At 37.0% G+C, this 14,924-nt stretch overlaps 2 protein-coding genes across 2 annotated transcripts; one reads left to right on the forward strand and one right to left on the reverse strand.

Moving 5' to 3' along the window:
* Nucleotides 1-1,091: 1,091 nt before the first annotated feature.
* Nucleotides 1,092-11,393, reverse strand: LOC124153368 (glutaredoxin-3). Its single transcript, XM_046526482.1, has 8 exons — nt 11,258-11,393; nt 10,190-10,292; nt 9,926-10,087; nt 8,061-8,193; nt 6,784-6,911; nt 5,609-5,715; nt 3,647-3,757; nt 1,092-1,485 (listed from the first exon to the last, which is right to left on the reverse strand). Exons 1-8 carry the CDS (start codon nt 11,305-11,307, stop codon nt 1,302-1,304), a joined length of 978 nt encoding a protein of 325 aa, XP_046382438.1. The 5' UTR covers nt 11,308-11,393; the 3' UTR covers nt 1,092-1,301.
* A 43-nt stretch (nt 11,394-11,436) lies between these two features.
* On the forward strand, nt 11,437-12,919 carry LOC124153369. Its single transcript, XM_046526483.1, has 5 exons — nt 11,437-11,528; nt 11,742-11,848; nt 12,159-12,287; nt 12,444-12,615; nt 12,762-12,919. Exons 2-5 carry the CDS (start codon nt 11,845-11,847, stop codon nt 12,808-12,810), a joined length of 354 nt encoding a protein of 117 aa, XP_046382439.1. The 5' UTR covers nt 11,437-11,528; nt 11,742-11,844; the 3' UTR covers nt 12,811-12,919.
* Nucleotides 12,920-14,924: the final 2,005 nt, after the last annotated feature.

Below are 14,924 nucleotides of genomic sequence, written 5' to 3' on the forward strand. Positions count from 1 at the left end.
CTATAATTCTCACTAGACTGTCATTCCACAAAGACGTCATCCATTCCATTTGCAAAGAAAGCAGCTGATCTAAAACATAAGGTATTGTTATTTTCACTTCCGAAATTTTGATGACAAGTAAGAATTTTCACAGATGAAAGCAAATTCTTTGACTTTTGCACCCTCTATATTTGTTTCAGGATTACTTCACATCAAATGATCGGCTTACATTCCTTATTTTCAGCTTTCGTTCAAGTCTTAAAGGCAAATATCAAGAAACAGCATTCCTAAGTACTACTTTTTTATCGTTATTATAGTCTTTTTTCTCAACAATTTAAAATAAAAAGTTTTTCAATGCTGAAATACCATGGGTATGTATTGTGAAGATCAGGTTTGTATATAATAACTGCAAATAATGCAGGCATTATTTATAAAATGTTTCGCTCCTCAATTATTTTTTAACGTGCTCAGGGAAAAAGTTATTAATGGAAATTGAGATGAAGGATTTCAAATGATTTTGAATTTTCATATTAAACTGCTCACATGAACTGCATCTTGACGTTGAGATGTTAAGCAGAGATTAGGATATCCCTGCAAAATCTCTGCCACCACCAGAAGTAGGTCTATCCACAGGATGGGATGCCGGAATAACAACAATTCCCCACACTTTCGATGAGTTATCCTTGATCTGAGATCCCTAATGACAAAGGGCAAATCACACATGGAAATCACGAAAAGCATGATACTGTGTGAAAACTGAGAAATTTTCACCCATTCAGAGCTTGAAATCATGGTACTTTGAAAGCTACAGTACTTCAAGGTACTTCAGAGTCCAAATCGAATTTATAACAACAATAACAATTAACCTAATTCAATCTATATCTTTTAATTCCAATAAGAGAGAAGTAACATTACTGCCAATAATATTGATTCTCATTGAATTAGAGTGAAAATAAAAATTATTACAGATAGAAAGAGGAGATTCACAGTAGAATTAAAAATTTCAATGGCCAATACGACAAAAATTCAGGATGATTTTCCAAATGAGTCGGAAACAGGATGGCTTAAAATGTAAAAGGGTAAATATGACGAATTCAATATAAAACAAAATCTCCATTTATAATGCAGCTGCCAGAGCATGAAGCCATTACTGAACATTTTATTTTATGGTAACAACATAAGGGTTTCAATGAAAATGCTCCCTGAAAACATTCTTTAGTACATAATGGGCTGGAAATTTGAACACCATTCACACAGCAGTAGCACAGTCCATAATCAGTCTTTCCAATCCTAATAAACACTATTGGCAGAAGACTTAGTCCTTACGCCTCACCCTTGAGAGAAGAGATCAGCTCCCCAGATTCTTTCAATTCTTTGATAATGTCTAATCCTCCCACAAGCTGACCCTTCACGTAAATTTGAGGATAAGTTGGCCACTGAGAAAATGTCTTCAATCCCTGTCTCACTTCCTCATCTCCAAGGATGTCAAACGTATCAAACTGCAAGCTACAATAAAAGGGAGAATAATTAGAGGCATTTTCTGGCACACATTTATGAGTACATATATCCAGAGGTCAAAAATCTACTCTGCATTAACAACAGCGTGTATGCGTGAAGAGGAGTTTTTCACATTGAGTCCAACAAAAAGAGAGTGGAGAAAAACTCAAGTGTCGGTCCAAACTGAAACCCCCAACACAACTATTTTCAAAATGATTGACTCATTGTGAACAAATCTATTATCCAAGTACAGAAGCACTAAGTACCACACAGTGGAAGATCCAGGCACTGCCAATTCCCTAACTCCACCCTTAGAAAAAAAATACACACATTAGAGGTATTAGATACATTTCACTGTTTGCAGATATCCCCCTCCCCAGGAATTTTTGTTTCAAGGAGCTCCTGTAAAATGGAACAATTAGGGATGGGTTTCTTTCTGACTCAGTTAATAACTTTGTTTCAACTCCTTCCTTAATTTAGCACATATATTACTTGATTTTCAATGGCAGAGATAGAGTCAGCTTTTACCATTCAAGAGAGAGTCAGCTTTCTTAAAATGTGTAATGAAGGGATCCACAACATTTAAGCCATAATAGCTTCATGTGGGGGAGAAGATATGAGGTAGTGTAGGCCATGCCACCAGAGTATGAAGCTCAAAACATCAAGTCTTTGACAAGTATTTAAATTTTTCCCCCCACCTCGCATTCCGAGGAGTTATACCTCTAGTCTTCAGTTACATTGACAGCAACAATGCAGTAACCAGGAAAATGTCTGTAGTATGATGATGACAAAGTAAGGTTATACTCTACAACAGTGACTTGGTAAGTAAGGTGAATGTCTCCTGTGCGACAAAGTGGAGTTCATCTTATTTGTAAAACCTAACTTTAACCCTTTCACTGCAGTTCAATATCCGAAAACCTTCTCCTCACATGCGGGGAAAATGTTAAAATGCGTTTCGTTGGGACATGGGGCAGGTGCTTCCAGGATGGGCATGGTACACCCTCTATAGCAGGGGTTCCCAAACTGGGGGGCGTGGAGAAAGTCCAGGGGGGGCGTTACACCCAAATGAAATGAATAAAAAAATTACAAAAATAATTTCCTCAGATCTTTGAAATAAAGTCTTTCTAAGTTTTCATAGATGTTTTTGTAAAGTTTCAACAAAGTTGTAAACTTTATCAAAGAAGGTTACAGTTTTTAAAACTACAAAACACAAGAGTTCAAGGTTCTCAAAACCGTCCCCCTCCGTAGCAGTGGAAATAGGGTATTGCAAAATGGAAAGCTGATATGTGTAGTGGGGGGGGGGGTGGTACAAAAAAGTTTGGGATCCCCTGCTCTATAGGGTCGCTAATCCAGAACCCTTTTCTTGACGAGCTCACCCTCGCTGGCCCTTATCTTGGATCCTCTGAGCGTGACCCTCCCGAAAAGTGACCGCATTTCTGAAAGTGACGTTGGAAGTGAAAAATAACAATTTTATTAACTTTCCTAAAAACGTGGCTGAAAACTACCGGAAAATGGCCATTTTAGCAAAGTTAACAAAATCGTTATTTCTTATCGCAGAAACACAGTACAAAGACGTACTTGATTGACAGGAGTGCAATGCAAACAATCATTATTTGATGATCGAATTGATTGATAGATTTTCAAAATGCAGTCAGAGCGGTTATGTTTGGGGAAGGAGGCCCCCGCTCGGAGGGTCGAAAAGAGGGGCCAGCGAGGGTGAGCTCGAGGGAGGAAGAAAAAGTACGTTCACAGCAGCCTGCCCTGCGAACGTACCAGGTACGTTCACAGCAGTGAAAGGGTTAAATTAGCCATGTAAGAAGATGACTTTTTGGTGTAAATGTTAGCATATCTGACCAGCAATCAGGAGATGAGGGTGGCATAGCCAAATCATTTTTTTCACAGCAAAGTTTGCCCTTCACTTATGCAACTTGGTACCTGTACACAGTTATTATATTACAAAGTTACTTATAACATGCAGTATTTTGGTGATCCACATTCCATTGGTCTGGTTCATTTTCCTTCCTTAGTTCAGCTAAGTTCAACATATCCATGACTAAATTTTACTAAAAACAACTGAAGTTGTCTAATCATCACTATTGTGAATTAGGTGTGATGACTTGATGAGAGACAGAACATTCACCGCTCTTCAGCTTTCCACAAAGATACTAACCCTGTTTCTTTAAGAATTTCCATTAGTTGCCGGCTAAACCCACACCTTGGCTGATCTCTGTCTCCTTTCATGAACACCATGAGCGGATGCCTGTTGATCAATTTCTTCAATCTGCAATTAATAATGGTATCCCATCATTATATTTATATTTATTTCCAACTTCCCAGTAAACAGCACTTCAAGACCTTTACAATGGACGAAAAACAACATACAACATTTAAACAATTAAAAGGCAATGGTATGAACATAGGCAGATTTAGGAGGGTACGTGCCCACCCTCAGATGCTTAAACAATAGACAGGCTTTTTAAAAGTTATAATAATGTTCGTTTTGTTTCGTGTATTACGGAGCCTCAATAATTTAATTTAATATTAATAACTTTTATATCAAAATAAAGAGAACATTTTCAACAGTAATTGTGGTATTTTTTTAAATCTCAAATACGAATGACCTGTCAGACCCTAGTGCCCTCCTCAACCCCTCCCAGGAAAAAATCCTGGATCCGCCCTTGGGTATGAATGATAGGAACAAGTTAGATTTTAGAAGAATAATCAATTCTCACTCTCAGAACAAATTTAGTCATCTTTCAGAAGTCTTGTGGTAAAACTGAAATTCTTCTCCTGTGGAAGCTCGTTTTAATGAGCAAGGCATTGAGCGAGAATCGCATTTTCACAAGTGAATGGCAGTGTACCGTTAAAAGGCCCATGAACATCATGAAAAAACATGGATATAGCAAAGCCAAGAAGTCCCTACCACATATAAGCTCGATATTATGGTACATATATACAGTGGAACCTCGTTAAAGCGAGTACGGGCTATAGCGACACCCCCGCTATAACGAGAGATAGCCGATGCACCGTCAATTGACCCTATAATAAGCGTGTTAAAAAATTCGTTTCTACGAGACCCTTTCGGTGTTGGCTTTCGCCATAGCGAGGGTTTCATCGCCGGAAGACTTTCATCAAGACTCCTTAACCTCTGTAATTGCTAGCGATCTGTTAGAAATGAAGTTAATGGAGTGCTCAGTCTTAAATTTATGGGATAAACTGTCGTTCGATAAATATGATTGACGAAACAATGCTTTGCACGATTTTTATTCAGTGCGGCGCTTATAAATTGTTTGAATAGTCAGTCGTTATTTGAGTAAGGAAATTTAGTGATGCAAAAAAACATAGCCTTTCGTCTGGATTTATGCTTACGTTTATCGAATAGATGTTTATCTGTCGCCGCACCACTCCTGTTCCTGTATATCTGTTCGCAACAGGTATATTGGCTATTATTTGCTCCACCTCCGGTAAAGCGACAATTCGCTATAGCGAGTGTTTATTAGTGTACCGTGGGGTGTCGTTATATCGAGGTTGCACTGTATCCCTTCAGAGCAGTGCATAACAAGTTTATTTGAAAATCCAACTCAAAACTTGGAAATAAATTTTGTTTTCCAAATTTAATTTCTCGAAAGAAAATTCTTGGTCATCAAACACAATTGAACAGTTGTTTAACTAAGCTTCCATCTTATATTAAACAGCTTACTAGTAAATAGAGAACAAAAACTTGGTGATACTAACAAAGTACCCAGTCAAATCTTACAAAGAAAGGAAAGGTGGAGTACTGCACTTTCAACGTTAGCAAGTGAACAGGGTTAAAACATGTTTTCAAGCCCAATATTTCCATATCAATTCTTTTACACTTCAGTTTCAGTTCAAACCTCAACAACTCGACCAATCAATAACTAAAGACCCACATTGTTCCATCTCAATGAAAAATGAAATAACTTCTCAGTTTTAAAGCAATATGGACTTACCAAAAGACTATACACTCAATGTTCAATATAATACTGAACAGAAAAATGAAAAGGACCGATTAAAAAAAACTGTATGAATGATTATAGGGAGCGGAAGATTTTATAATTCATCCCCGTGTCATACAAATTGAAGTTAAAATTATGTATGCACAGGCTCTTACCTTTCTTCTAGAGAAGGCTTCTTTGTGAGCATGTTGGCTAAATCACCACTGGCAACCATTTCTTTCACTATATCCAGACCACCAATTAATTCCCCTTTAATGTACAGCTATGAGAAAAGAAGCAAGAAAATCAAGTTTACGTAAAATATCGAAGCAAAAAATCAGTATTTATAACACAAGAGTTTTTTCACAGGATTACCGTATATGTCTGAATATAGTCCCCCCTTTTTTTTCCAAAAATGCCAAAGGTAAAAGTAAAAGGGGGGAAAATATTCAAACAAATTTTTTTTTACTTTTCCCGAAACTTAAGCCTCAAAATTAGGGGGGGGGACTATATTCGGAGAAATAATATTAGGGAATGACAAATATTTATGTAATTATTTGATTAAATCATTTCCACACACAGCCATGACACCAACTTTAAGTGAATATTTCAACAAAAACATGAAATGAGTCAAAATACATTATTCAAACAAATTTCTCTGCATTAGTCTCACTAAAACTTAAGAACTGCTGCTACTAGTTTCCAGGCAATAATGTATTAGGTATTGCCCTGCCAGCTAGCTCACTGTCTTCTTTACTCCTTAATCCATTTTCGAGTTGTTACGCTTTGTAACATTGCATAGAAAGGGTTGTGGGAAGTGCTGTCTGGTGATGCATAGCTAGAGCTCACAGAAGCCATGCACCGAGATTTTCAGCACTGTGTTGAGGCATTTGTGGGAGTCCATAACAAAATTGAGAGATGACATTGGATCACGAATGGTGACCTATGATGAATGGTGAACAATGATTTTCTCTAAAATATGGTGAGCACAGAATGAGTTACGAGATTCCACTCATTTTAGTGAGCCCTTCAGCGTGCAGACTGATGAATGGGAAAGAAGGGAGTATGGGAATTAATGTAGATTAAATTATAACTGTGATTGGAAACTGACCAAACCCTGGAAATAATTACGGCTCTAAGGGTCCCACATTCTACCAATGACCCACCTTATTACCAAAACCTTATCAAAGACTTTCTGCTTCCTGCTGATTTTCAAAATGTGTATTTAGAAAACTTCATTACATTTGACTTTGAACATGAGAAATCCTGATCTTTTTCAGAATATTCCTCACAAATGCAAGGTAGGAATAATTTATTTCATGAAAGTTGCCCAAGATGATGTGGTACTCACTTGTGGATAAGTGGGCCAGTTGGAGTAGGTTTTCAATCCTTGTCTTACTTCCTCATCATTTAATATATCAAACGTCTTATAGTCTGCATTTAACTCATCAAGAATAGCAACTATCTGCTTACTAAACCCTGAAATAATAATAAAGTAGCAGTAAGCACACTAATTCAAATACCTCAACAGATACAACAATGATTTTTCTTCAATCAGATGGACATATCAAACTTCAGAGTTCATAGTAAAACAAAAATCATACATTATCAACTGATCATGCACTACCAATTGCATAATATGTAGCAGCCATCTGTAAACCATACCAGGATACCTTTAAGTTACTTTAATACCCAGTGTTTTCTAATGCAACCAGGTTTTTATGCAAATACCTCCCACAGACTGAAATCATAAGCATTCAGGAGAAGATGATGAGTGGAAAGAGGCAGGAGGGAGAAGGCAAGGAACGGAAATAGCATGTGGGGAGAAAATGGAGGACTAATGTGCATGGGAGGAAGAGAGGGAGAAGGGTGAAGTCTGGTAAAGGGTTTAAAACAAGCAAAATGCAATAAAAAATACATGGAATTCTGGCTGTTCCTGCAGGGGCGTCATTGAGCAGGCCTAGAAAATCCTCCTTAGAGGGCGTTATGCTAAGAAACTCGGTAAATTTCCCACAGAGTCGACTCATTAACAACAACAGCTTATTGACCCATACCAAAATGTCATTTAGCGGTTTCACTGTAATGACTACATATCTTCAAACAGGTGTAAATGTGAACATTAACAACTTAATCAATGTCAAGGATAGTAAACCTCCACTAATGAAGGAGTTTACAAATTACTGTTGGCATTCAGAAAGAATTATTAACAACATTCAGAAAGTGGAGGAGTGGGGCAGTCCTCGCAGATACCTTTAATGAGGCACACCAAAAGTGAACCTTAAAACTTACTCAAACTTGCACCTGTAGGTGTTAGGGGGCGGCTACTATCTTGTTAGCCCAAGGTGCCAAGTAGCCCAGGAATGCTACTGAACCCATGTGAAATTATTTCACTTTTTATTCTGTTGAAATATGTATCTTTCCTCCTCTTACACCTCCTCCTACCTCACTAAGTTGATTGGCCAAAAGTTCCTCAGTTATCTCATTAATTAGGGTTATCAAATTTGGTCACAAGTAAAAATTAAGAAGTGTTATTTAAATATATATTTTAAGGATTTGATAGATTCACTGCATCTGAGAACCTTTCAAGAATGGGTTCAGAATTTGATGATCCAAACCACGTCAACTTACCACATCTAGGCTCTTGTGCAGAACCCTTCATGAATAGCATCACAGGAGAAGCATTAATAAGCTTTTTGAGCCTTGAATTCAAATCTTCAACAGGTTTAACTACAGGTTGATTGGTAAAATTGTCCTTTGATATCTAGAAGAGAAAGGCATTATAGAATGCAAAATTTCATAGATTTATTAGAACCAAACCATATTTGAAATCATAATCATCTCATATCACTCATTAACCCATTTCTGACCAACGTTATGTTAACTCAATGCAGCTTTTGAAATTTTATTTCTCCTTATCTGTTTACAATTCATAGTTTGAACATTTCACACAAGTAGTTCATCACATCATTAGAAATTATGAATTTTTTAAAAAGTAATTCACCTAGTTTTGTTTTTACAATCACATATTACCCTCATGGTAAATCTATCTATTTGCGTACTATATGATACAACTAGTGATGTCATGGGTAACAAACAACATAATAGTCAAATAACATTTTTATCAATTTTATTGCCACAAAATTACTACAATGTACGTTCGAAACAAAAATAAATGTAATAAAATGTAAATAATAATTTGTAATAAAAAAACATACAGAGTAATATTATACTTCTAACAAAAGTTAAGGAAAGTGCGTTCCGACACTGCTAATTTTGGCATGACGTCACTGGAGACGATATATTATGTAAAACCTATGTCTCATACAGAGTAGTTCTCACATAATATGGAATTATGCATCCGCAAATAAATTGGGCAAAATTAATTACACCATTTTACAATTATTCAAGATTAATGAAGTGTTATTCTCAAGCTGTATTGGGACTCAAGCATTCATGGCAAGTTTGGTAGTTGATAGGAGCATTTCTTTTTGGGACTCCAAATAAATATGTTTACAAGAAGATGTTACATTTTCACGGAAAATATATACACTCTGGCAATTCACATTTTTATACGTGCTGGAGTGCACCTACAAGAATATCCAGCTGTGGTTGAGTTTTCACCGAGGGTTGGTTTGTTTAATATTATGAGCTTCATGTATTGAGCGAGTAAAAGGGGGCTTTTACATTTACAACGAGGCTTAGCTATTATGAGCCTGAAATATTAGTACATAGTTGAAAAAATATAATGTATAACACCCCAAAATGACAATAGTATATGCACACGTCTCTAGTCCCATCACATACTTGCATCCTAATGTAATACGATCTATTTGCATAAGTGGATAAGTATATGAGGGGTTACAGAGAGGAAAGGCATAGCAGTTGTTGTATGGTGTTTTTAGGAAAGTGTGTGGGATACGGGTTGGTGGGAAAGGCATAGAAACTGGAATGCTACTTGAACGTGTGCTTTTTCGCATTCCAAATGTTAGCTAACGCAGTCATGTAAAATTTGTTACATTTAAGTCATGAAACCAATTATATGCTTAGTAGTTATTTGTGAGAATTTTGAGAGACGCCAACCTTCTTCACTTGAAATTGGCTTCTTTAACATAACCATTCAGTCATTCAAAAACTCATTGAAATATATCCCATAAACTTGTGGCTCCACAATTAAAGTTGTGGTATTATTATCACGTTAGACTCAAGATAAGATGTTGGCTATGTATGTATACTTTGTAAATTCATTCCTAGTGAAGTCTGATAATTGTTTTCATTATTGTATGGGCAGCTGCCCGTGCTAGTACATTTATAAATTTGTAAATATTTATTACTCGTACTGTACTATGTTTATGTTTGGTTGTATGCATTCATCTGCAATAATAACTAAATATTCTTCGTCTCAGAAACTAAAAACCTAAGAGAAGAAAACTGGAAACTATTTCAAAACTCCTGGAAACTCCTGGAAAATATTTCAATGTGTATACTATTCATACCTGGTTCATGATCTTTTTAGTAAGCTCAGCAGCATTGGCTCCATTGACCCTGTCCACTTCCGCTCCTTTCCGAAACAAAATAAATGTTGGTACTGCTGATACATTATACTTCAACGATACCTCAGGAACATCTTCAGCTGCTACTTTAAGAAATGCCACATCCTGCATGAGATAGCATAAACGTTTAACATAATTGCAGGCATGTATTTTATAAAATCTTAGGTTTCGTTTTCTTGGGAAATTTGGGATAAATAACATGATTACCTTGTACTCTATTTGCTTTGCTAATTCTTCCAAAACTTCATTCATGGGACCACACTGTGCAGCCCAGCTTGCCCAAAAATGTATTACGACAAGATCAGAGGAACTGAAAAGAAAGAGAAAAATAAAACACAAAATTAAAGACATATTTAACATGGCATTGCCTGGGAAAACGTACACTCACAAGTTAGCACCGACTTACACTTAGCAGAAGTTCAGGCAATAAATAATTATAAGATCATTTTATTTATTCCAATACATCCCTTGCAATCAAAGATTATTAAATAGAAGCGTTCATTTATAACAAGTGCGTTAACTCAGCCAAAAAATGCCAATGAATGAAAAAGCGCATTCCTACAAGCCTGTTAATGGATGTCAGCATGATTTATCCTCAAATAAAATTTAATTCTTCAATTAATAATACCCTAAATACATCACTGCATTAAGGCTACAAGTAGAGGCCCTCTAGCACAAGCAATTTCAAATGCCCACACAGAAGACAGCCGGCATGAAGTTATATGCTTTAATTCGTTGTAAATAATAAGCTGTTGCTGTGCTTGACTTGTATCTAAAAGAATACTGTTACTCAGTACCAGGTAAAACCTTCGTACCTTAGTCTTAAAATTAACGATATAAATAATGGTACGATTTAAACCAAATGTGCGAGACGTTTAGGGATTGTATTTAGATCACACAGCCAACGATCTTTCAGATATTTCACCTAAAAGGGCAGAAATTAATGCACGGAAAATTCTAGAAAATATAACCGCATTTACCAGAATAATTCAACATACCATCTAACCATAGGCATCGCGGTGCCAAAAACTTTGCCAAAAGAGCAAGTTTGCCACATTATAATGAGATGACACTTACATATAAGTAAGGAGAAAAATCAACAATTATGAGGTGTTACATTTATTGACGACATTTATGGGCGAATAAAAATTATAAAATAATAATTCATGACAATGAATATGGGACAATTGTGCATATTGTTGATAAGAAAGGAAGTGCACCAATTATAGCACCGTTACGCAGGAATTCACGATTAAATACGGCATTAATACTTACGCTATTTTGCCCTCAAATTCAGCTTGATTACCGACTGCTTTTAATGCCATTGTGAAGAAGAATTGTGGTGAATTTTATTTTTAAAAACTAGACCATTTGCAACCACGGCGGCACAAGGTAACTTCGCCGGGCGATGTTTTGTTATTTGACAATCATGACAATTGACTATTGCGTCGCGCAAGAAATTTAAGCGGACAAATCAATTGCAGATTGCTGCACAAACTATCTGAGCACGTTGGGACGTTGGCGCAAAGCGCGGGAGTGGCGCGAGGTGAGTGAGTGTAATTGCTATATACATTTATTTCTCATCTGATATGGTGTTGCAATTACGGCACCAGGCCTCGTATAACTCCTGTTAGGTTAACTTGTCTAAATTCAATTATCAGTTAGTTTCCACGTGATGAAGTTTTACCAAAATCGTTCAAGCTCAAGTTCAACCTCTACAATGGTACACGTGTTCATGAAAGAATCTCTCCTGCCATAGGTCACTGCCGGTCATACATCAGCTCATTAGGAAAGATCGATTTGGCGAGGACTTATAAATCGCTAAAGAAGTTGTGGCGAAACCCGCCTCGTAGATCGTCAGAATGCGTGAGTATCAAATTTAAGCAGATACAGATGGGAAGTGTCCTCAATTTTTCTGCGGAAGATCCAGAGCATATTTATATGTTATTGCAGTCTTTAGGATCAAGTTATTTAATGATAATTTCATTTCCATTAAGATGTAATGAATAAGGAGGTATCGTGTCCACCCAATTGTTTTCCTTTGAGTTGTGATTCATGTGATTTGCTAATGCTTGCGCTACTCGAAACTGGCCTCTCAATTCATGGTGCAGGGCGCTGTGGGTGTTTCTCAAACCTTTCCCGCATCAAATGACTCACAAATGTATGTCCTTACCAGGTATACCCGACAGCCCTGAAGGTGGTAGCGGTGGTAGCTCTTCTCCCCCATCCAACCATTGGCGGTGGAAAAGGAGACGCGAAGATGACGACGATGAGGATAGTGAAGATGATAGAAGAGATATTAGAAGTAATTCAACATTAGGATTAAACGTGTGGAAATTTTTAAGTTCTAATTAATCCATCGCGTTGCATTGCATATGATTGATAGAAATGTTATCGCTGAAATGATTTAATTTAGAAATGTTCTCACCTATTATGAATGTGCATTTTTGTGTGTTGTTAGGTATTGCTGATAGCATGAGAGGGTCTAACGAACGATTAGCCGCAGCTGCAGAGCGAAGTGCTGCTGCCACAGAACGAATCGCTGCTGCTGTGGAGAGACTTGCTGACACTAGCCATATTATGACTGAACGATTGGAGAAAATAGAAACAAATATCCTTAATTCTCTTAATAAGTAAGTTTAATCGTAGTTACAATTCGTTTGAGGCTTGATTTTGTGGAAGTTAGATGTATGAATGATAAAAAAATGTCAAAGCGAACTGTACAGCTTTTCTCAACTTGTCTCTTGCGATTGAGTCTTCATTTTTGCTTTTTTTTCAGAATGATTACTGAATGCCTGGAAAGACTTCCTAAAAAACAAAAAATTTGAGCGACTGCATAAAAAGATGTTCCCAAGACTTACTATCTGCGTCATGTGTCTGTAATTTAATATTTTTATATCATTTGTAAGTATTTAATTGATAAATATTTTTTGTGCAGATTGAAGTTTTTTTAATATTGAATTAATTATGCTCAGTGGTGGTAGTGAAATGGTGCATTGTGTGCCGTTGAAGTTGTTTCGGGGGAAAAATAAATTTATCTGCTTATGTGCTCATTACTCAAATGAAAATAATGAGACTGGAAAACATAGGCACTTACTCTCATTGGTGACCTATGAGAGGTATGCATGGGTAAATACGATTCATGGTAATTATTGCATTATAATTAAAGTGTGTTTCAGGGTAGCACAGTATTTCAAGCACAGGGTGGGGCTGCATGACTTCCTTTTTTTTTAAACTCAATAAAACTCATTGTATGACTCAAATTTTTTATTTGGTTTTTACAATGTAGGTGCATACCTAAAGTAATGTTTTAAATAGTCTTAAAGATCAAATCATGTAGATGACGTCCTCCATTCTCGATACTTTGAGTATAGTGATTTCAGGTGTTTGTCATCACCTTTTCAAGTATAGCAAGTTTGCAATTTCTTCCTGGATGTTCTTTAAATCTTGTTGGGTCCTTGGACGGTTCACATAAACACGGGATTTCAGAAAACCCCACAGAAAAAATCACTAGGGGACAAATTGGGGGATCGTGCCAGCCACTGGAAATCGCCCCTGATTGCGATAAGGCGTTCTGGGAACTGTTCCCTCAAAACAGCCAGCGATGCTGTTGCAGTGTCCCCGATAAAAATAAACTCCTCCATTGTGGGAAGGTCTACCCTCTAATGAGGGTAAGGGTAGGACTATCCTTCCTATACCCTTCAGCAAGGGTAGACGGATCGTATTTTAGAACATTGGTGGGTAGACCTTATCCTTCCTAGAGTGTAGGGTAAGGGTAGAAGAAGGGTTTGGCAAGCCTCAAAGAAGGGTAGGACTATCCTTCCTATACCCTTCAGCAAGGGTAGGCGGAGTGTACTTTAGAACATTGGCGGGTAGGTCCTATCCTTCCTGGAGTGTAGGGGAAAGGTAGAGGAAGGGTTGGGCCAGTCTCAAAGAAGGGTGGAGGAAGGATAGGACTACCCTTCCTACTCCCTTCAGCAAGGGTAGACAGCATATTTTAGAACATTGGTGGGTAGGCATATTATCCTTCCTGGAGTGTGGGGGAAGGGTAGGACTAATATAAAAACTAATAATCCATAAATTAACATGAAAATTTATAAAAATCAGTAAGCAACTAAATTAAACGAATGGGGATGAGTTGTAACAGTGATTTCTAAAATTATAAGACAAAAAAAATTAGCCTTCACATGGTCTTGAATCCAGGACTCACATATTGGGGAATGATGACGTAGTGCCTTAACAACCGCTGCTATTGAAGTACTTATAAGGTAGTGCTTCTCAACGGGACTCATAGTACAAAATCTTTAGATGAGAATATCTTTTGCACCCGGGCCTATGCGGAAGAAAGCAGTGACTTTTTTCTACCATACCTATTTCGTTTCAGAAAATAACATCGGCATTCAAATACCGAACATCACTCTCTTGATGTCTCATTGTCAGCCACACATGTAGGTTACATCCTAAAAATGTGAATGAAAGATCTTTTCATACAATTATAGGGGGAAATTGTTGAAAAACAGGATACTAAATAATTGGTTTTAAACTAATTTTAACACTTCATAATCGAAAAAAGTTCAATTGCTAAAGAAATATTTTTAAAATTCATGATTTTTCAATATTTTGTTTTCTTTTATGAAGGAAAATGATTGTTTTTATATTTCAGGGGGGGGGGGGTGTTAGGATCCCACCCCTGGCTATGCCACTGATTGTAAATATTATTGCTTTCTTTAGGGGACTTTTAAAGATTAGTTGTGCAGCCCGTCTATCTTTGCTTTCAAAGACTGCTTACGTTCTTGTACAGAACTCAATACTCTTTAGCAGGTGAAAGTAGCTTTGGAGACACTTTCAGGATATGTTTTCCTTAGCAATAAATGCCAAGTTCCAAGGAAGGGTAGACGAAGGATATTCCTACACTTCCCTTACCCTTAACGGTGTGTAGAGG

This window comes from Ischnura elegans, chromosome 2 (assembly GCF_921293095.1).
Source record: "Ischnura elegans chromosome 2, ioIscEleg1.1, whole genome shotgun sequence".
Classification (NCBI taxonomy): domain Eukaryota; kingdom Metazoa; phylum Arthropoda; class Insecta; order Odonata; family Coenagrionidae; genus Ischnura; species Ischnura elegans.